Raw genomic sequence first — 23,563 nt, 5'->3', positions numbered from 1 at the left:
AAGTTGCCCCCAATTCCAATCTCGTGTAAACGCTTCAAGAGTTTGCCACGTTGGACCCGATCGAATGCCTTTTGGAAATCAAGGTAAACAACGTCGACATTTTTGCTCTAACCCAAAGCCTTAGTCACGTGATCATAGAAGCAAAGGAGGTTAGTTACACATGACTTCCCCTTCCTGAACCCATGCTAATTATCCGACAGTTATGAAGACAGACTTCATTTTTTGAATATGTTTACATTGGATGAACGCAGGTGTCGAGGAGATATGATCGAAGTGTTCAAAATTTTCAATGGGATGGATAGAATGGACCATGAACTTTTAGTACACAGCCAATCGACTGCTTTTACAAGGGGACACCAGTATCGATTAGTGAGGGACAATGCAAGGCTATGGTGTCGCAGGGAGTTTTTCTCTAATAGGGTTGTTAATAAATGGAATAGCTTACCCCCAGGGGTAGTAAATAGTAACACAATTGACAAGTTTAAAAATAAATACTATAAACATGTTGGGGTAAATCGAGAAGCTATCCATTCTTAGAATAAGACAACCATAAGTATTCTTTATGGGCGTTGCATAATATTTTATCATGTGTATATATTGTTTATAATTTGTGTTAATTGCATTTTTAATGGGGTTGCTGTATTTTTGAAACATATGACAACCATATTTTTATGGGCATCTTTTTATCAGCCACCTCGTTGGGCATTTTGCCTGTTGTGGCGTTGTATTTGTATTAAGTGCAACCAATTTTTCAGCTAGTTTTTGGACCCTTCATACCTTAGTTTTTAGTTATTTCGCCTTCTTTCCATAAATTATAAATGTCCTTTTTTAGTACCTATTTCGACCATTTTTAGTGCGTAAATATCCGTACGCTATAACCATTGATTACGATCTCAACTATCAACGTGTTTCTAAAATAATGAAAAAATGAGTGTAATAAAATGAGTTTTCTTTTCTCACAAATTTCTTCCCCTTCAAGATTTATGTTCGTAAGTCGAAAAATTCATAAGCTGGGGGAACCACTGCATAAAATTATTTTGGAGGGGCTCGTAAAAAGTTTTTTTGCACCAGGCCGCAAAATTTCTAAGCCCGGCCCTGCTTCCGAGAGCCGAATTACATGGAGAAAAATTGGTTTATCTCTAAAATACGGATTTAATATAAACCAACACGATAAATCTCCCCTCCCGACATAAAGAAAAGAATGAAGACCCTGGATCTGCCCCTACTTTAGGTAGTTCAATGAGCCTCCCTATTGAATGAGCTTCTTTCTTGTGGGAGTTCCATGCAGGGCCGTTTTAACATTGCAAGTTCTCCGAGAAAAGTGTTTTTCTTAGGTCCCACCATACTTAGCTGGAAGTAACAACATACATATTTGCATGCACCAGATTTCATCTTGTAGGCCTCTATGGGCATGAGCCCTGGGCCATACCCGGTGAATCCAAGTTCAATGGGCAGCTTTGTTGGATTCTTAAATTAGCCGAACATGTTTCCGATACCATATTTAACTTGAAAGCTCTTTTTTTTCACATCCAAATTTCTTTTCACAGCTTTCTGTGACCCCCTCCCCCGTAATCACTTGTTGTGGAACAATATGGGGGCCACAAGGGTGCCACATGCACCCCAGGTTGAGAAACATTGTTAAAGGGTATCTTAAGGTATTCAAGGGCATTCATAGTGTCTTCTGGACAGACAGTATATAATAGTATCGATCTCTGGATACGAATCCATATTGCCGAATACTGTAAATATTATTCTCGCGGATGGAAAAAGGGATCTTCACTAAGTTTCCACCGTCTTCCTAAAATATGACTAACATATCACTCTCAACGAATTCTCTCAATTACTCTGATGAAGGAACAATAATAAATTGAAAACACTTCATTTTCTTTATTCAATTTTCATTTTGTATGACGTGGTCATCAAAAATGACACATTTGAATTGTTCATAGCAAAACAAATGATGCGTACAAAACAGATTATTTCATGCTAAAAATCATAAACACTATATAACGTGAACCTCGAAATACACGGGAGTAGTTTACTGAATATACAACACGAATCCGTTTATTAATCGCAAGTAAAAATGATCGAATTTTACGTAGATGTTCGCTTGAGTTTCGATCTGTTCTTTTAGGATCGAGGAATTTACATAAACTGGAACTGAATTTATATAAAGAGAATATAAGCAGGTCTATATGCGAGCGATATTAAACAACACATGAAGGCAACGCGGTGTGAATGTCTATAAATACTAAAAAGAAAAGACACGAAAGGAGAGTTCTCTTGTATTCAATAGACGCTGGTGCGTAAGCACTTGACGAGTTCTTTCACGGTTAGAGGGTACAAGCTCAACTTGAACAGAGTCTGTTCCACGTTGTCGACGCTGTCTGCGGAGGCTCCCGGAGCAACGCAGGCTAAAAACCTGTAGCAGTAATTCTTCAATCCCGCGATGTCGTACTTGTGCCCGATGAGTATCAGGTTCCTTGCGAGACTCAAGTCGAGGTCCCGCAGCGATCCGTTGTACAGAAAGAAGACCATCGCCTGCACGACTTCGGGACCGAACTCGTTTTCGTGGATAACGGCAGCGGGATCTCGAAGTAGAATCTCTGCGAAGACTTTCGACCAACCGATCAGAACTGTCTTATGGACATAAATTTGGTGCACGCCGGTCCGAATCAAAATTTCTGGTTGCATCATCGCGACCATGTTACTGAACGCTTCCGCCAGTAAAGCCTGCGGGCTGACCATAAATAATTTATTTTTGGTTTCGGAGTTCTTGACGGCGCTGGTGGTATAGGTCACTTCGGCCGTCAGCAGGAGTACGTCGTCCGCTAATTTTTGCGTCAATTCTTGAATGTGGACGCCTTCTGGACCTCTGAACTTGCGCTGGATGTTGTAGACGGTCCAGCCGTGACTGCGTTGAGCGATGACTTGCCCGTCAGATCTACGAAACGAGATGGTCATTTTCGCGAACATATTCCTTTGGACGTTCCGGCACATCAGGAAGCACGTGGTTTGCTGCTGTTGGTGTTCCCTTTCGCCTCCCGGATAAAGGATGACTATCGAGTCGAGATACGGTCGCTCTTTGACGGGGGAATACCATTTACTGCGGCAAGACTTGCCCGGGGAAGCGTCGACTTGAGAGAAATGCTTAAGCTTCCAACTGCACGTGAAAAAGCCATGCACGGTATGCTTCTGTTTCAGATGGTGGATCTGAGATGGTTGCATCGGTTCCATTCGTCGGAAGCTTGTTCTCCTCACTCGAAGATTAGAATAGGATCTATATATATATATATATAGGAATCGGCTTTATCTCTTTCGAACGATGAGCCGCTTTTATAGACCGTGGATTCTCAGATACGCGAAGCTGTTGGTACGAACGAGTCCGATCGTTCGTGAAGCAATTTTAAATTTCAATTAATGACTTTTCAATGGCTTCGACTATTCATTTTCAGAAAGACATGAACCTAACTTATCGAGAAAAAGCTCTATAAGATACTTTATTTCATTTAATTTTATCTCTACCACATTATGAAAGAATAAAATAATTATCATACAAATTTTTTGGTAGGTCATTTTAATTCTAATTAAAGCCTAAAAAAAATCGTAGTTCTCAAAAAATTATTTAGTTCACAGAATGAATTAACTAACCTCGTACACTTTAACGGGTCTCATACCTTTTAACATGATGAAAAACTCTGCTCTAATAGAAATATCATTAAAAAGACTAAGCATTGATTTATTTCAAATATTTTACACGTGGTTTTGCTTGCATTTGTGCTATCCTATGCTGGTATAAAGTTTTACGTATCTCTTGATACCTAATTTTTTGTAAATTTTCAAAAAAATTCATTAAAAACAGCTTGTGTGCATGATAAAATACCATGACATCAATGTAACTGAATGAAAATCAATTCAAAATATAAAAAGAAAATGTTCAGTTCATGAAATGAAGCAAAAGTTTGTGATTTCATTGACTCAATCTCATTTAAAAGTGAATTTTACATTAAAAAGTTTTGAAATTTAATTTTAAATGAGATTGAGTCAATGAAATCTCAAACTTTTGCTTCCTTTCATGAACTGAACATTTTCCTTTCGTATTTTGATTTGATTTTGATTCAATTACATTGCGACGATGTCTTGTTATATTAACATGCGCTCAAGCTGTTTTTAATGCTTTTGTTTGAAAATTTACAAAAAATTAGATATCACAGAGATACGTAAAACTTTATACTATCATATGATAGCACATGTAATCGAAGCTATGTATAAAATATTTGAAACAAATCGATGGTTAAATAGTTTTTTTTAATGATATTTCTATTAGAGCCTTAACCTTTTTCAAGTTGCGAACACTGTCTATGCCCATCATCAAACGAAGAGCACCCGTAACGGCAATTTGTACATGATTAAGTATGAAATCCGCATAATTATAATCCTCGAATGCAACTTTTAGCAGGTGTTTAATTGAAGCGTTGATCAAGTGCTCGCGAGCTGTAACGGACACGAGCATTGAGAACTCTCGGTGCTTCAAGGAACACCATGGTGCTCGCGGGGTAAAGTACCGTCAGTAGCCTACTATACGTTTGCAGTAAAAATTAAATATAGTCGAATCCCGTTATAACGAACTCCAAGAGACCGAAGAAATCACTGCGTTATAACGAAATTTCGTTAATAAAGGAATTCCATGTTTTTGCATTGTTCCTATGAAAGCTTATCTGGGGATTAGGAGAGTGTTCGTTAAAACGAGATTTTCACTATAACAGTATTTGTAAAAACGAGATTTTCCCTATAACAGTATTCGTTAAAACGAGATTTTCAATATAACAGTATTCGTTAAAACGAGATTTTCACTATAACAGTATTCGTTAAAACGGGATTCGACTGCATACCACGTCATTGAAATATGTTGAATAATACATATGCAGTATGACTATTTATTCATTTTAACCGCAAAGCATAATTTGTGTCATTCAACTGTTAGGGAAACACTTTATGGGGGTGTAGTTTACAAAAGTGCAATCCCGTAAACGCTTTTATAAGAACGAAACATCCAACTGAATTTTATCAATTTACACATTGATTATAATTTTTTTTTGAGACGAATAAATACTAAGGTCACTATATGTCAAGAACATCGAAAATCTGTGATGCATTATGACGATACTCTGACATCCGATGCAACGATAATCCCTATAACAAATCGGCCCAAATGTTTTTCAGGATTTTCTCTTTTCAGGATTTTCTCTCATTCCGCAGAGTACCGTTGTATCAAATTTCATTTACTAGTTCTACAAATCGAAAAAAAAAAGCTCGTTCAAATTATAATAGAGTTTCAATATTCACTTGTTCACATACAATCTACACCTCACCATGTACTGACGCAGGGCCGCTTCTGGACATTTTTCAAGGGTAAGCGAATGATATTTTGGTGATAAAAATCCCCCCCCCCTTTTCAGTTTCCGCCTTCTGTGGCAGCGTAGTTCGCAGAATTCAAGATCCGGCTCTATACCGGCGGTACTTATAAGTACCAGTCACAGATTTGCTTGGTATTTGAAACACAGACATTATTTTGCAAAAACGCTGACATAAAACAACATTTAGATCAATAACGAGTAAGGAAAAAATATACAATCGGGACACTCGTTATAAAGACTCTCTTCGTTCCACGGAAACAGACGTTATATTGGGGCGTCGTTATATTGAACGTTCAAAAAATCATAAAGTTTAGCTTCTCCGGAAAACTTTGTATTGTGTTGACGTATAATTAAAAAAATTCATTTTGTTTTGATGTTGCAATAAAAATGCATTTGGCTGGGAAAAAAAATTAAATACATAATACAGTCTGAACATTGTCCTTACGGAAATACTGTGCAGCAACATACAATAATAAGTTCACTTGCCTGTATATTCTACTACTGAGAGAAAGTACGCAGTGGAATTCAGAATAAGATAAAAAAATCAATCGCGTGGGAAGCGGGCAATCATGTGAGTAAATAAAACAGACTGGAAAGCACAAAGTTTCCGGTGATGGGGCTAGTTAACCAGCGGTTTTCTCGTAGAACTGGCAGTTCTTTACCTTGAAACCGTCTATTTTTCTCCTCCAAGCATCAAAGGGCATGGTTACATACTCAACGACGGATTTCGTTAATTTTTTTGCAGAGAAATCTACTAAGCAAACGAGGAGTTGGGGAGTCAAGCTGAGTTCCGTCGTTGTAATGGACTGAATGATATTTACCGGTCGTTATATTTTTCCAACATATGGCCCAGGTCTTCATTTAAAATAATGACGGACTTTCGATAAGATCAGAACTTTCAAAAATAAGAAGCTCGAGTTCAAAGTGTGATACGATTTCTTCTCTGATCTTAGAATATTTTTGTTCGGAATATACAGAAATTACTGTTTTTTTCGTATATACCTATCACTCCTATATCGCTTCAATACAGCTGCTGTAAAAAAAATATCAGAGAGCAAAATCATTTTTTCGGTTTTCCAAGGGTTCCACAGAATTCAAACTTATGTAGCTCCACAAATACGTGGATCAGGTCGTTGAAAATTTGGGTGTTTTCCCACCTGGTTTTCAAACTTCGGCACCACCTGTACGTGTGCCGAATTTGAAAAAAAAAAAAAAAATTAGAGTTGGTCATTCAATTAACTCCCTATTTTTTTTTGATTTGGGAATGAGCCTGTAAATGTGTAGACGGTCATTTCTAGACCGGCAGAAGCCTCAGAAAATTCAATTTTCTCGGGGGCTTATGATACTTTGAAGACGGCCCTGCTCTCTGTTGGTCCCCTTTCACCATTTGTCGTGTCTCCTCCCCCCCCCCCCATCTGATTTTCGTGACCCTCCCTTATATCTCAGGACTGCGGGAGAGGGGGCATATGACCATAGGTGGAGACCTACCGCAGTAGCGTACGCAGAATATTTTCTGCAAAAATGTTCTTCACCCATGCGTTTCAATCACTTCAACAACCCCTTAAAAAAATGTTGAAGTAGCTAGAATAAATTGCACACTTTCTAATGATTTTGTGCACGATAGTATCTTGCCATTGAAAATATGACTCAGTGATGTCAATGACGCATAGTCAGGCGAAAGGAAGTCTTTTCTATTCTTTTATATGAGTCTACCGCAAAAAAAGCATCCGTTTTAAGTGAACATAACTCGCGCTAAATAACTAATGTGACGCAAAGTGCAAACACTTTCAATAAATTGCAAGTCTCATATGAGTGTCATCAAGTTCAACGATAGGAAAATCTTGGCGTGATGCAGTGCATTGATAATGGTATGAGGGAATCCTGCTGTACAATCCATGATCCACAACATCATACTGTATGGGACAGTTGGAGTGACGTTTCCTTGAGTAAATTGATACCGTATAACGGTTTTGACACATTAGCCAAAGGTTTTTCTTCAAAGAATTTTCCCATCCAGAATAAACTGTTACGAATTTTTAAAATATCAAGAAATATATCTGCAACGTGACAGCATAAAACGCTATACTCGATGCAGACCATTACATTCAGTCTAGTGCCGAGGCTGAGACTTCTGGTGTCAGGGGGGCCTGGCCTATCTGCCTACAGCTTGTGAGTCCTGCTGTGCCTCACCATACTGCTCCTGTTGGAGAAAGTGCGCTCGCAAGAGGGGCAACCGTAAGGTTTTTCACCCGTGTGCAAGCGTCTGTGGGTGGTCATGTTGTTTTTCTTGGAGAACCTCCTGCTGCAGATGTCACACGCAAATGGCCGCTCACCCGTGTGCACCCGGATGTGCACGTTGAGGTCGTACTCGGTGTTCGCCGTCTGTCCGCAGACGTGGCACTCGTAGCTCTTCTCGCCGGTGTGCTTGCGCACGTGTATTTTCCACTGGGTGTGGAAGGTGAACCGTTCCTTGCAGAAGTCACACGTGAAGGGCTTCTCTCCCGTGTGTATGCGCTCGTGTTTCAGGAGGTTGGATTTCTGGGTGAAGGTTTTGAGGCAAATGACGCACTTGAAGGGCCTCAGCCCGAGGTGGATCTTGAAGTGAGTGTCCATGTTCACTTTCTTCGAGAACGACTTTTGACACTTGGAGCAGGTGAAAGGTTTCTCGCCGGTGTGAGTCCGCTGGTGAGTGACGAGGTCACCCTTGACGGCGAAGGCCTTCTCGCACACCTCGCATCCGTAGGGCCGCTCGCCCGTGTGAGTCCTGCGGTGGATCTGCATCTGGCAGCTCTGGACGAACGTCTTGCCGCAAAACTCGCAACTGTAGCGCTTGTCTCCGGCGTGGATACGTCGGTGTATGTTGAGGCTGTTCTTCGTGGTGAACGACTTTCCGCAGATGTGGCACTCGTACGACGACGCGCTTTCTCTGGCCGTTCTCATTTGAGCTGTATCCGCGTCTGCTTTGTTTATTCTATAAATCGTTTTCAACGTGAAATTCGTATGTAAAGGCGGTTTTTTTTTTCAGCTCTCGCGTAGCTCCAGAATCACAAGCCAGTTCTCACCACCTGAAAGACACGGAAAATTGATCGGCGAATGCATTGAAAAATGTATGGAGTTCATCGTTTGCTTATTCGTTGTATCAGTTAGTATTCCAAGTATCACGGAACAGTTTTCTTTCCAGTTTCAAGGAGGTTTGAAAGTATTAATTCCTCTGGCATCAGTTGACCTCCCTTATTCCAATTCTTTTTAATAATTTTGGACGTTTTCCCATATAATTACTGTGTCTCAAGTTTCCTGACCAAAACCCTACTAGTACCAAATATTACTTCTGCGGGATAAAACTTTTTAATCGACTATATAATATCCAGGTACCAGGAGCAGCTCTAGGGCTGTGCAAACCATGCAGTCAAGGAACGCTACTATAGGGGGGAGGGGGGTAAATCAGGGTTTAAGAAAAGAATTAAAAGAAAAATTTGAAGAAAATGTTTTGTCCCCGCAAAATTCACACTATGAATGCATCGAAGCGAGGATTCACACGGCTTTCTGATTTCATAAAAAACCCAATCAGAAAAAGTTGTTGCCCTGTCTGTCCTGGGCCCAACAAAACAGAATCCCTTTTTAAGTGCAATATTTGCTTAGATATTTGAATTCGGAAATCGCTAAAAATGAAGTGAAGAGCCACACACACTAACGGAAAAGCTCATTTTATGCTTCGTATGCTGTTATTTCCTTCATTTAGCTTCATTAGCGATTTTAGAATTTAGAATTAAAATATCTTAAATATCTTGGGAATATTGCACTTCAATTTTTTTTGGGGGGAGAAGGGTCTCATTGGAGACAGGGCAACAACTTTCTAATTGGAAGTTGAAAAGGAAGGGACAACCAAATAATTTTTTCCCATTTTAATAACTGTACAACCCCTTGCAACCTGAATGACGTATCTGAGGTCTACACGTTATTTTGATACCTTTTTGTTATTGGAAGTCTGCTTCTAGGATCAACGGTTCACGAGTTACTTATTCCAGAATAAAGGAACTTTCCCACGAACCCTGTATAGCGAAAAGTAATCGAGGCTTTGTTTCTCCCAAACTTCATGACGTGTCAGTTAAGGGGAGGTGTCTGTTAATGGGAAGTGTCCGTTATGCAGTTCCTACTGTAGTAAAATTTGTTTTAGATAACCAAGAAAATTTTCGGATCCGGATCTTCAACTGGAAATTGTGGTTCGAAAAACATTTTATATCGTCAAATAAGGGCAAAAGATCTTCGAAAATTTTCCTCATTTTGCCTCATCCCTTTTTTTTTCTTTAGCTCAACACGACATTTTCAACATTATCTTCGTGTTTATGAGGCATTCGATCTTCATTCTCTCATCCGTGGTTATGATGTTGTTGGCTTAACATTTAAAGATGACAAAAAATATACTTCTCTGGTGTGTCTGAAATCCCGAGCTCTTTTAAAGGCTCGAATTATCAGCAACGAACCTGAAAATTCTATCGAAACTCGATTATCTCAACATATTACTCACCGGTCAGGAATAAACTCGCGTTACCTATGGGATGAGTGAGTTTTTCCTTAAAGAGCCAGTATACAATGTGTTAATTGAATACAATGAAGTCCTTAAAGGCGCGTATACGTTATCGCGAGGATCATGTAATTAATTTAAGCGTTCGCAATTGGTTGTTCAGTAATTTGTACGATGTTGTGAACGATTCTTGACCTGTTTTAACTGGACCCACCGGGAATCGGTTTTTTCTCGGTGGAAAGAAAGGGAAAAGAACATAAAGAGAGGAAATTTATGCACCCACGAATGAATTTGAACCACTGCAAGGGCATCACACGCTACAAGATCGACACGCTAATGTATACGAGCCTTTACATTTTAAAACAGACCCCCCATGAATCTAGATAGTAAATGATTAGAGATAATGATGGAAAAAATTGTCTCTGACTCTAATCGATGCTCGTATACATACTGATTTCACGAAATACTTACTCATTATGGATTTGGTGCCTAAGAAAACTTCCGAATTTCACGGAGAAAATTAAAAACAACGTCAAGGGTAAAATGTTGGAGCGAATTTCCGACGTTCTTGAACGTCCGAAACCTTGAAGTAACTTATGTTAGGTTCATCCCATACGATACATGAAAAATAAAAATAAATCATACAGCAAAGCGAACGCAAAGCGGAGTTATTATGACAACGCGGGGGGAGAATGTGGCTAATTTCCATTTCTAGATAATGATGGAATTGGTTAAATAACAATTAATTAACAGAAGCCTTTTTATCGACTCATCTTTCATGAGCGCAATTGGAAAAGATCAAGAGTGAGAGGTGACGATCACCGTCTGTGACACCGTCATGCGATTATTAGCTGTAATAAGAATCCGTCGTGAAATTGGATCCATCCAGGTGGCGTAACCAGAAATTTCTTTGGGAGGAGGGCAGATGGTATTTAAGGGGACGGAACCAAACTGGTCGCACGATAGACTTGGTCATATGATTCCATACATATGACCATATACACGCATATCAATCATTTTCTAACATTTTAGGGTGCGGTAACCTTCAGCCAGGACCGCCCATGCCCGATTACAGCCTCTTGGATCTATCTTATAGTGGTTTCTCGTTATGTTTCTCAATTATTCGAGCCGCTCTTTTTTCATTTGAAAAAAGTTTCTCCGCAGAGAGCAAACACACCTTCAACACAATAATCACATAACACGAAAATTCGGGTATATATGTCGTTTTTACATCAAAATATGGAAGACAGATGGCGTCCTTAGTATAACACGAAAGCAAGCATAACTCTGACATCATGAATACGTTGAGGTCATGCACTCAGAGCACTCTTCCAGCTTGGGCCAATTCGTTAGAAATTTCCCAGAGAAATGTTCACGAGATTGTACGTGCGTTGAATAGTAGTAAAACCCCCATGACACCTGAGGTCTCCGGGCCGTGCTCGGGAGTACTTACCTCATGACGGGCCGCTTAAGTGCTCTGGAAATGTGCCATATGTCACACAAGGGACCTCTAAATAAACCACGGATCGTTTAAGTGTTCTGGAACTGTGTAGCGGTTTACTTGAGTGATCTTTGAATGTGCCGCGGGCCTACTTCAGTTATCTGAAAATGTGCCACGGGCCACTTAAATGCTCTGGAATTGTGCCACGGGTCATTTAAGCGATCTGTAAATGTGCCGCTTAGTTCATTTTTACAAAATTGGGTTTGAGGAGGGCAGGCCGCATCAGATAACTCCCAGGGCCATATTTGGTCCGCGGGCTAAGGGCCTTCATGCGATTTACCATATTTGGCTTAGAGGGTGGGTCGCTATGAATTTATTAAAGATAAATTTTGAGTTCATAGCCTTCAAATAACATTGAAATTAACAGAAATCGATTATAATAACATATAAAGGTATTTTCTTTCGAAATTTTTTTTAATGTTTTTAAATTAAAAAAAAATTTTCGTCTGAGGGGGAGGCGTACGAGCCCCCTATGCCCCCTCCCGCGTTCGTTTCTGACCCCACCAGGAGGGGGAGGGGGGCAGTGCTGATGAAATTTTGCTGACGAGGTGGGAGAGGGGTCAGATTTTTGCTTACTTTTGCTGACGGGGGGGGGGTGCAAAAATGGCTAAAAATTTGCTGACGTAATACTTGAACGGCCCTTTATGCAGTTAGATGCCACTTATTAGAACCAAGAATAATGTCATCATTCGGGTACTGTTATCACTTTCGTTAAGTACGCACAAGGCAAAGAATTCGATGAAAAACGTCCGTACCTCCGTTATCTATCCAGAAGACTAAGTAAGAGGTCAAAAGTAGGGTTACCAGACATGACCTTTTTTGACATCATTTCAAGCGTCCTCCTATCGTTTCGGAAAATTTGCCCTTTTATACTCCTTTCAGGTTTCCGGAATTATTTTTCTTTTTTTTTTTTTTTAGAATTTTTTCCACTTTGAAAACATACATCATTAACGTGAGTGTTTTGGAGGTTTTTTCATTGACCAATAGCCGTCGAAATTCCCAGTATTTATTTATTTGTTTTTTGTTTAGTCTAAAATCATTATTGTTGCGGCCGGTTTTATCGGTCAGAACAGCGGCGCCATCTGTGAAAATTGGAGAAAGTGACGTCACTAAGCGTGCACGCGCAGTGAAGGCGACTATAGCCACTTATAAGGATATTCTCCCTTATATAAACTGAAGAGCCAAAAAAACTGGTACAGGCATGCGTATGCAAATAAAGAGATATGGAACCAATCAGAGTACGGCGCTGCGGTCGGCAACGCCTATATAACACAACAAGTGTGTGGCATAATTGTTAGATCGGTTACTGCTGCTACAATGGCAGGTTATCGAGATTTAAGTGAGTTTGAACGTGGTGTTATAGTCGGCGCACGAGAGATGGGACATAGCATCTCCGAGATAGCGATGAAATTTGGATTTTCACGTACGACCATTTCACGAGTGTACCGTGAATATCGGGAATCCGGTAAAAAATTAAATCTACGACATCGCTGCGGCCTGAAAAAGATCATGCAAGAACGGGACTGACGAGAATCATTAAAGGTGACAGACGTGCAACCCTTCCGCAAATTGCTGCAGATTTCAATGCTGGGCCATCAACAAGTGTCAGCGTGCGAACCATTCAACGAAACATCATCGATATGGGCTTTCGATGTGAGCCGAAGGCCCAGTCGTGTACCCTTGATGACTGCACGACACAAAGCTTTACGCCTTGCCTGGACCCGACAACACCGACATTGGACTGTTGAGGACTGGAAACACGTTGCCTGGTCTGACGAGTCTCGGTTTCAATTGCTTCGAGCTGATGGACGTGTACGGGTACGGAGACAACCTAATGAATCCATGGACCCTACATGTCAACAGGGGACTGTTCAAGCTGGTGGAGGCTCTGTGATGGTATGGGGCGTATGCAGTTGGCGTGATATGGAACCCCTGATACGTCTAGATACGACTCTGACAGGTGACAGGTACGTAACCATCCTGTCTGATCACCTGCACCCATTCATGTCCATTGTGCATTCCGACGGACTTGGACAATTTCAGCAGGACAATGCGACACCCCACACGTCCAGAATTGCCCCAGGAACACTCTTCTGACTTTAGACACTTCCGCTGGCCACCAAAATCCCCAGACATGAACATTATTGAACATATCTGGGATGCCTTGCAACGTGCTGTTCAGAAGAGATCTCCACCCCCTCTTACTCCTACGGATTTATGGACAGCACTGCAGGATTCATGGTGTCAATTACCTCCAGCACTATTTCAGACATTAGTCGAGCCCATGCCACGTGGTGTAACAGTTTTTTTGGCTCTTCAGTGTATATAGTGGCTATATGCGCAGTCATTTTGTAATCTGGGAACCCTATATATATATATATACAAAAGTTTCCTGCTATTTCCGAATACGGCAAAAAAAAACGAAAATTGACAATATTTTGCGTTAAATTTTTCAATAGCACAAAAAAGAATCCGAAAAAAAATGCAATTCGTTTCAACGATAATCATGAAATTGTAATGAGTCCTAGTCATTTTATTTTATTCTCCAGGAAGTACTGTGTCTGTTTTTTTTAATTTATTTATGTTTTTCTGTTGTAATTTTTAATTTGATGACATTCAGCATACAAGGATATTGTGACATGCACCTTATATTAGGTGCACATCCTTAAAACTTCCGGCACAACTCATTCTGTACTAAATTAGCCATACATCGAAGTTGTGCGTATCTGCGGCTATGTGTGTGCTACACTACCAAACTAAAATTTTAGATATATATATAATTATGAAGTTATTCTACAAAATTATTTTTTCAAATTGTACTGGCTCTAACAACTGCCACAAAACTAAACATTTTGAGAAGAGATTGAAATAGCTAAATTTTAGGCCAGAAGGGAAAAAAAAACATTTTCATGTTTCCAAAGGAAATTCCAATGGGTTTATGTATATTCGGATTGCTGATTTAACAGCTGGCGTTGGTTTTGCCTAATTGGGGCTCCAGTTTTCGAAATATATATATGTATACACTATCTACCAATAAGTATTTGGACACCTGTGATAGAAAAGAAAAACTAACTTTATTCAAAATCAATAGTTGGTAGAGCCTCCACGAGAGGCAATTACAGCGTGAACCCTCCGGGGCATACTTTCCACAAGTCCTTGTGTGACGGCTAGTGGTATTTTCTTCCACTCGGCTTGGAGAAGACATGTCAGTTCCTTCACCGATTTTGGACGGGTAGGGCACCCCTTAATTCGGCGATCCAACTCGTCCCAGAGGTTCTCGATAGGGTTCAGGTCTGGGCTCTGGGCAGGCCAGTCCATTCGATGAACCCCATTGGCACCATACCAATCCTTGGTTAACCTCGCAGTATGACAGCTGGCATTGTCGTCCTGGCATTGTCGCCGGATGCCTGTTGAAACTCCTCGCGGAGAGGGCCATCGGTTGGGTGCGGTTCTTCCGAATTTCTCTGGACAGCACCCGTCGGTCTCTATCTCCCAGTTTCGTTGGTCTGCCGACTCGGGGCAAATTCCGACAATCACAGCTCACCTTCCACTTCTTAATCATATAGGCCACTGTCGATTTTGGGTACTTCAGCTCGCTAGATATGTCCCTTAAGGATCGATCATTTTTGTGATACCCGATAATTATACCTTTCTCGAAATCAGAGCGCTCCGAACTGCGCGGCATCTTGCATGCGACTAATGCCGATGTTGTTTCCTATACGATATATACCGGCGGAGGGCGTGACGTATCTCAGGACCGCAGATATTGTCATTTGCATAGGTGTCCAAATACTTATTGGTAGATAGTGTATATAATGCTTAATATATATAAATATTTATAGTCTGCAGCCACTAATTTTTCGTGGTAAATCTTTCTTTCAACTTTTTATTTACACAACACACTTTCCTATTTTATTCAATATACATTATCATATCTATATCATTACCAGACATCAGTGATCTTTATGTATTGATATTAAGTTTATTAACGGTTCACATACAGTGCAATTTCAATGTGATTTGTATTCTTCTTACGGCCTGAGTGGATCTTGAGCTCGCTGTCGGGAGGGGTGATTTTACAAGAAAAAATAAACAAATAAAATGAGTTAATCACTATGAATATGGTGACCATACGTCCTTCATTTTGTGCCATATTTTCCATGATATAGTCCCGATTTTTTCGAAAACATGTACTAGTTTTTCCTATTTTTAGTCGAAGTTTTCTTGAATTTGTTATTTAATCGAAAACGCTGATTCAGTTAATTTTTTCAACGGATTGATTGATGCAATATTATCATATAACAGTTCCAAAAATTTCATAAATTGCCATATTTTGCTTGAGTGGAGGGTGATTGGTAAATAGATCCGCGCCTGGCTTATGGTATTACTATTGAAATTCAACTTTCACTGTGACTCAAAAACTAGAGCCGATCTGATAAAACTAATGTCGGATTCGGAATCAGTCTCCCAAAAGCACCCTAAAAGTTTTTAAAATATCCTTGAGAAGAAAATAAGCGTTGAGTACTGTAATCAATAGAAAAATCCGAAATCAAAAATAATTTTAAATATGTCAATTCGTAACATAATAGGTTTGAATAAAAGTTTGATTGAATCGCTGTTATTATTCTACTGTTTCCACCAGTCACGCCTTCATCAAGCTACCGTTTTTTTATCCATCACTGAAGCTTTTTACGCGTAACAGTTTCGATAAAAGTGTAAAAAAACCCAAAAAATATTGCCGTTTTGTTGATTAACATGTAATCTCATTAAAATGACAACGTAAAATAATGAACACACACACACACTGGTTGTACCTTCCCTCAAAAAATTTGGCTTTACAGTGAAGGTAAACAAATTGCCAAATTTGGGAAAAAAAGCATTGATTTGGCTAAAAAACATTCCACACAGATTTGATTTGGCTAGCACTTTACAAATATGGGGATAAATTTGCTCAACATAATGGGCGAAGCTAACACGTAAGCGATACGTAATGGAAAGGTTATAGTATCACACCCTACATGGAGAGAAAAAACGCAAATCGTGAAAGAAAAATGCCAAATCATCTTGCCTCTCCTGCAATAATGACCGTATCCCGCCCCCCCCCCCAGACTTCTAAGTCTATCTCCGCCTATGGATACAATAACAAGGATGTGCGCGAGCCAACCTTAGAGAAGAAATATATATAAAAGGAGCCGAGACGCAGAGGAATACAAAAGTGGGCGTGGGGAAACTTCCATCTTTAGCATTTGTAGTGCAGTCTTTAATTTCTTTAAGTTGTTTCCGTATTATTCTATTAGTATAGTTGTCCATCTGCATATATACAAATTTTGATACCGTGTTCTGCCTATAATTGCACCAACCGATGGGGGAAATTGAAGGAAGATGGAAATCAACGTGGTTTTATATTAAAAGATGCATAGTTTTTTAATACTACAATTGCAGAATTAAACGCATATAGTTTTCATATAACATTCAATTTCTGTTTAATGAGCATAATACAAAGTAGCAAATTAATTTCATATGAATTTTAAACTTCATAAATGTTTTTTGAAATCGTGTAGAAATTGTTTTTATTACTAATAGGGTTCGAATTTCTACGACAGAAAAACTGACAAAATATGCTCCATAAAATATGCATTTATGTCCTAAAAAAAGCTGAAAATGATCTAAAGCAGTGGTTCTCAACCTTTTTTTGTCCATGGCCCCCTTTCAACCATTTCTCATTCCTGTGGCCCCCTTGCGAACATGAATAATTTTCTACTCCCCCTTCCTTTCTCCCCCCCCCCCTCCCCCGTTTTCCCATTAGAAGACAGTTATTCAAAAATTGTCTGAAGTATAAATATTTTTGAATTTAATTTGATTAATTTTTAATTTATGAAAATAACGAAAAAACAAAATAAACATAATAGAATACAGTAAAAATAGAATAAATCCCTTGGGGTCACAAAGGGTCTGTATCATCGTAATGTTACTTTTTGTGAAGTTTATTGTTTTGTGTTTTTCTCAGTTTGATTTGTATGTTTTATGTGTTGTGCAGTCCAATTAAAAAAAATATTTTTAATCAATGTAAACTCTGCGCTTGAAGACGGCACAATGCCATCAAGTTACTGTACTGGATGAAATTTTTATTATTTCCAAATTAGGTTTTTTTTTTTTTTGTGTAAAAGATTATGGTTTCATTGAGAAATGTCAGTTGTAGCTTCCAAAATATGCATTCTTATAATGATAAAAATCGCAAAAAGTAGTAGCAAGCAGTTTTATTAATGGCCAAGATGGGCTCGGTTGTGCGTAAATGCCTCGAAATTCCACTTGTGCGCAAGGGGATTCGTGTCTCACTCTCAGTTTTATGACAAAATTTCACATTTATGAGACGTATGACTACGGGCACGAGATTAATCTCTATATATATATAGGTTTCAATATTAAAATATTTCATTTATACGAAGCACAATTTCAATTATTTGACATTTTCATTTTGATTCGAACTCCAAATCTTTGGCATTTAGACATCATTTCCAACTATCAAATCCAAGTAGTTTTTGCAGATTGTGAAAACGCGTCGCTGAATTGGTTTTGCATGCGTATTATCAACACTAAAAACCATAAATTTTAGGTTGACAGATAGTACAAAGATACGCATTGAGCCGGTTATGGACATTTCAAAGTGAAGACTTACGTGAGAATTTATTGCACTTTTTTTAGAAATCAGCAGATGCAGTGAGTCTCTAATCAACGGATTTAAATTGCTTTAAATGTAGTCACACGCCTTTTTAGAATTTTTTTTCTAATGCCCACAACATTGTTCTTGCCGGATAGGAAAATTGCATTGAAATTATTTAGGATGCCGCAGGCCAGTAGTAGGGCAGTTAAAAGGAAGCATTACAGTATCGATTAAAAAAACTTTGAAGATGTGGTGTCAATCTTGGAGGAAGTCCCAATACAGGGGCGGCTCGAGCTTACCTGCCGCCCGGGTGCGAAGCCTCATGTGCTGCCCCTACTGGCGACCCTGCCAGGAGGCTGATAGGGATTCGGTGAAGGGCACCTGGAGATAAACCTGATTCTTTTTCAGAAGAAAGCCGCATATAATTGTTTACCGAGCAAAATGTGCGTTACCATACGTCCCGCTTTTGAAGTAGAAAAAATTTTTGTTCTAGAATTATTTTACCATTCTTAATAAATGCCAGATAACTTAATCCTTGAAAGAGCACTTATTTTTGTGAGCCGTCAGCACTTATCCTGTAAAGATGATATTTAACCGGGTAATTTTTATTAAGGAATTTTTTTCAAAGGTGTTTCTGGTATTCCAGGGGCTGGACAAGTGGAAAACAAAAATTTTCCTTTGCCTTCATTTGACTATCGTGGATCAAATTCTGAGTGAGGGTATGGGCCCCTAGGCTGGGATCTTTCGCAGGCCCTCTCTATAGTTGATTTATAGCCTGAAAAAGCCAAAAAATTGTGAGAATTATCCCGGGCTCTTGTGGGGGCCATGGGTGAGGGAGTCAAAATGGCCCTTGTAATAGAGTACAGGGGTGGCGCTTGGCCACGCGACCCATTGCGGCCACACGGGGCACCGCTTGCTAAATCCGGGGTGAGTGGGTAAAAAAAATTCAATTTGCCAAAAAAACCAAACTGTCGGCTCTGGAGGGGCCCAAAATCGGAAATGAAGGGCCGAAAAAATGTTTTGTTAGGAATTATTTGGATAAATTGTGAGGGAGGGTCATGACCTTCCAAGGGTAGGGCTGACAGGGCTCCAGCTTGAGGCCCGGGACTAAATCCTCATAACTTTTCTTTTTTCACTCTATAAATTAACTGTAGAAGGGGCCCCGTGGAAAATCGGGCATGGGCCCTACGAAAGATTCCCTGACGCAGGAGGTAGGGGCTATGGAGGGAGCAATAGGTAGGAGGTGCAAAAAATAAGTCCCACACGGGTACAGATTTTGTCTCGAGCCGCCCAGATAGCTTACATTCTTGTTTCTGGCATTAAGATCAGAGGCCTTGTCTATTTTCTCAACGTTTCCGTTGTCGAGGTATAGTAGGACTCAAAAGCGTGATGTCGTGAATTTTTACTGTGTTAAATTTTGTTGTCTTAAGTAAAGTCTACCCTGCCGCCCCTTACAACCTGCCGCACCCCTTGTACCCTCGCTTAAGCCGCCCCTGTCCCAATACATTATCACAGCAATGTAGTTTTAAAAAATTTTAAATTTCTCGGGTATTTTTCCTCATGTATGATTTGATCTCTTGGAGTTCGTTATAACTGAATTCGACTTTATTTCTTTTCAGCAGAGGCAATGGATTGGCATCACCTTTCCAAATTCATAAAAAAATGCCCCAGAGCAATCATTCGCTCTATTCGATTTTTATAAATATATTCCCCATCAGACCACTCAGTGCTGGCTGAAGATAGCTTTGCGCTAAACTAGATGGCTATCCGTCTGTAATTGCATGAAAACAATGGGCTTTTTACAAGCTTTCATTTTTCAATCATCTACTTCTTGGATTACATTTACTACCAGCACTCAAAAGAATGCCAATGAATGGTCAACAAATTTTTGCCTGCTTTCTTTATGGCAGCCCTCTTTGAATGAAAGTCTGAACACACACAATTTTCTGTCTTTACAGTTATTCCATTCTGCTTAAACCTCTTCTATAGTTTGTGTCAGGGCCTACTATCACCCCCAAGTCGTAAAACCACCGAGATTACATGAACCACTTTTTTTTATTTCCTCATGTTCATGTTACTTGAATAGGGAAAAATTACGAAAAATATATTCTATGCATTTTGTTTGAAATTAAATTTTTTAGTCACTCTGATTAAAAAAATTTAATGTCACAAATTTCTTCGTGGCCCCCGTATCAGTAGCCGTGGCTCCCCTTTTGCAAGATTTTCATCCATGGCCCCCCTGGAATATCCTAGGGCCCCCCTGGGGCCATATGGCCCCCGGTTGAGAACCACTGATCTAAAGAACTAAAATTATGCCGTATAAATCAAAGAAACAAAGGACCTAAACATTTCTATTTCTGGTAAAATTAATTTTGGGATTGTAACTAAGTAATTATTTTATAGCAAACATATAAGTGCTCTTGTGAATTATGATTGTAATATCCCAAATTATGCTCTCCGGACTTGTTTGTAAATTGTTTATTGAAAAAGTTGTATGCATACATTGTTAATGCTGAAAAAAAGTAATTGAAATCTTATTTTTTTCTCTGTTTATTTTATTTCATGTCTTGCAATGAAAGTTATTTTCCAGCAAATAATTCTGGAAAATATTCACTGCTATGAATTTTTGAAGTAGAAGCTTTCACTGAAATGCAAAACAATGTTAGAAATGTATGTTGTTTTTTATTTTTATAAAAAAAGTAGTTCCTCTTAAGCTTTTAAAAAGATTATTTTTGAAGAACGAAAGTTTTATAAATTTTTTTAAGACGAAAGATTGCATAATTATTGGACGAAAAGTGAAAAAAAACCAGAATTTATGTCTGGTATTTGAATTGCCCCATTGTAATAGCACGTTCAGGGAATGTTTTGCCTACTTCGCTTCAAAAGGGTGTGATGCGGTCGCGTAGGGAACGCATCCGCTTTCCTTGTAGCTCAGTGTTCCGGACGGGAATTTTCGCGCACTTGTTGAAAAGAGTTGGCGTTCCCAGACGATGCGGACGGGGAAAAGTGCGTAGCGATGCCCCGGACGCGTAATTACAATCCCTACTCTCTTATTACAATCCCTAACACAGGAAGTATTAGCACGGCGGTGATTGGTTACTGCGAGCGAAAATCTAGCAAGACGTCACGAGAGGAAGAGTTTTGGCAGAAACTGAATTTCAAAGTTCATTAACGAAAAATGAAATCATTTTTTATTGAATCAGTAACTGATAGCTGGGCGCTCGCTTCGCGAGCTGTTATTGTTGTTTTCTCGATGCACGTGAACAGCATTTCATTAAATCAGAAACAAAAATGGAAACATTTTTAGTAAATCAGTAAATGATAGCAAAGATTGAAAAAAAAATTGGATGGATTTCAGACCGAATCGAACATTGTTCCAGACTCTGCCACAAAGCTGGGCTGGAAGAGATCTTGTCAACGGGATAAGTCCACTGGCAAAATTCTGGCGTTCATTCATTCAGACCGAATCGAACACACAACCTTAGGTTTAACCATCGGCGATTCCATTGTTAGGGAACAGAGTATGTAGGGATTTTCGGGGTTTCGAGCGCTGTTGTCTTCCTGAGGGGGGAAGATTGGCAACGTTCGGGACGTTTTTCATAGCCGAAAGTTGCTCTTGCGGGTGATTCTGTGGGTGGGAACGAATCAGGTAGGAGCGAATATTAGCGAGTCTCTGTCCGGGTCAATCTTTCTTGCACATCTCAGGATACGATACTTTTTTGAGAAATAGATCTGATAGGAAAGGGGGTGGAGTGTTGATATACGTGAAATCATGTTTGAAGGCTAGAGAGTGTAACGTGAAGAGAAGTGATATTGAAACTATGTGCGTTAAGCTTGAAAACAAAAAACGCCATGAATTTATTGTTGGGATTTGTTACAATCCACCGAATAGGGATCCAAACTACATCGCCAAGCTTCATGATGAAATTTCCTACATGTGTAAGCGTAAGAGGGTTCTCATACTAGGGGGATTTCAATTACCCAGGTATTGATTGGGGAACCTTTCATCTAGAGATCAGTATGAAAGAGACTTTCTTAAGTTGGTGCTCGAAAATTTTTTGTATCAGCATGTATCAGAAGCCACTAGGGGTACTGCCTGCTTTTTTCGATTTGGTTCTTACTAGTTCTGAGGATATTGTTGAACATGTTTCGGTGGGGGACGAGTTTTCTTACAGTGATCATCAATTTTCTTTAAGTTTTCTTCGAGTAAGGTTGATAACAAAAGACTGGTTCCTTGTTTTCGAAGAACTAACTTTGATGACTTGAGAGGAAGGTTAGCGGAAGTTTTCAAAGAGCGGTTGGAATCAGTAGGGGTGGTAAGTCAATGGGAAAAATTTAGTACGAAGCTGTCCTCTGTTTTGCACGACGTCATACCCTATGTTCGAAAAAAGCGTGTTTGTGCATCGCACCCTCTATGGTTCACGGATAGTGTGCGGAACCTTTATCTTGAAAAGAAAAGAGCATTCAGAGAGTATAAAAGTGGACGAGGTGACCTATCATTGTTTACTGATAAAAGAAGAGTGTTGAAGAAAGCGATAAGGGATAGTAAAAAGGAAGTTGAATCTAGGTTGACAGATAACATATGCTCTGGCCCAAAATAATTTTTTCGATACGTCAATAATGGATGTAAGGGGACAGTTGCCCCCCACCCCTCTCGATAGGAGGGTCTAGGTTAGAGAGCAATGTAGGCATGTGTAGTGCTTTCACTGATTTTTTCGCGTCATTTTTTAATGGAGATAATGATATTCAATATACGGGTGTTGCATGGGGTTGTAACAAGCTACTCGCTAACTTGTTACATTAATTTGTAGTTAAATTTTAATGAAGCCTTTTAGAATATAATTTTATTTACGACGCCAGACAGTCTGGGAACTGGGTTGGACTTTTATTCAGGTATCGTGTATAGAAATAAGTGAGGCACCTATATGCACAGGTGTTACCTCCAACGCCTTTTGCAGATTCTCAGAATTGACCCTGCCCTTTTGGGCAGTGGTACCTTGAGAAGGAGTGGCAGATGGATTTATCATTGGTATGTAGACATCGGGGCAGCAGCGAGATTCCAGTAAGGGATTCTAGTCTGGGACACAAAGGGGAGGGGGTGTGACGTTTAGGAGACGGAACCAATGAGAGGGAAGCAAGCCTCATGTATGAGGCTTTTTGGATCACGTGATATTTCTCTTTTTTTGAGGGACATGCAATGTAACCAATATGGCGACTTCCTGTGCGATTCATGAAAGAAACAAATCTGAATTGAAGAAACATAAAAATGAATCGTTTTTCCTTCTTTTTAAAGGGAGCTATAGGAAGTTCGAATTTTTTTTTAACTTCAAGTTATCGATCTGCCTGTTTTTTCCTTCAAAAAATGCTGGATTAAAGCTACGGTTCTTCGATGTAATTTATATGGGCCCATAATTAATTTAAAAACATTCTAAACTATATGGATTGATGCAATTGGATAATAT

The 23,563-nt window shown here is 39.5% G+C and overlaps 2 protein-coding genes across 2 annotated transcripts in view; both read right to left on the bottom strand.

Moving 5' to 3' along the window:
- Positions 1-2,289: 2,289 nt before the first annotated feature.
- Positions 2,290-3,237, bottom strand: LOC149075276 (uncharacterized). The gene has a single exon (XM_089245389.1). It carries the CDS (start codon positions 3,235-3,237, stop codon positions 2,290-2,292), a length of 948 nt encoding a protein of 315 aa, XP_089101515.1.
- Positions 3,238-7,577: 4,340 nt separating this feature from the next.
- Positions 7,578-23,563, bottom strand: part of LOC149075275 (uncharacterized) — a 30,486-nt gene continuing 14,500 nt past the window's right edge. The window contains exon 3 of the mRNA XM_089245386.1: positions 7,578-8,388. Coding sequence (XP_089101512.1) covers positions 7,578-8,388 — 811 coding nt within the window. The remainder of the gene's footprint in view (positions 8,389-23,563) is intronic.

This window comes from Pholcus phalangioides, unplaced genomic scaffold (genome assembly GCF_987345545.1).
Source record: "Pholcus phalangioides strain wild (caught in Gottingen) unplaced genomic scaffold, Ppha-v1.0 ptg000015l_1, whole genome shotgun sequence".
Lineage (NCBI taxonomy): Eukaryota > Metazoa > Arthropoda > Arachnida > Araneae > Pholcidae > Pholcus > Pholcus phalangioides.
The sequence above is the reverse complement of the archived record's forward strand: the minus strand, read 5'-3'. Positions and strand labels throughout refer to the sequence as shown.

Bases quoted from the DNA above. Each gene is read 5' to 3' on its own strand.
- LOC149075276 (XM_089245389.1), bottom strand. From the start codon at position 3,237: ATGGAACCGATGCAACCATCTCAGATCCACCATCTGAAACAGAAGCAT.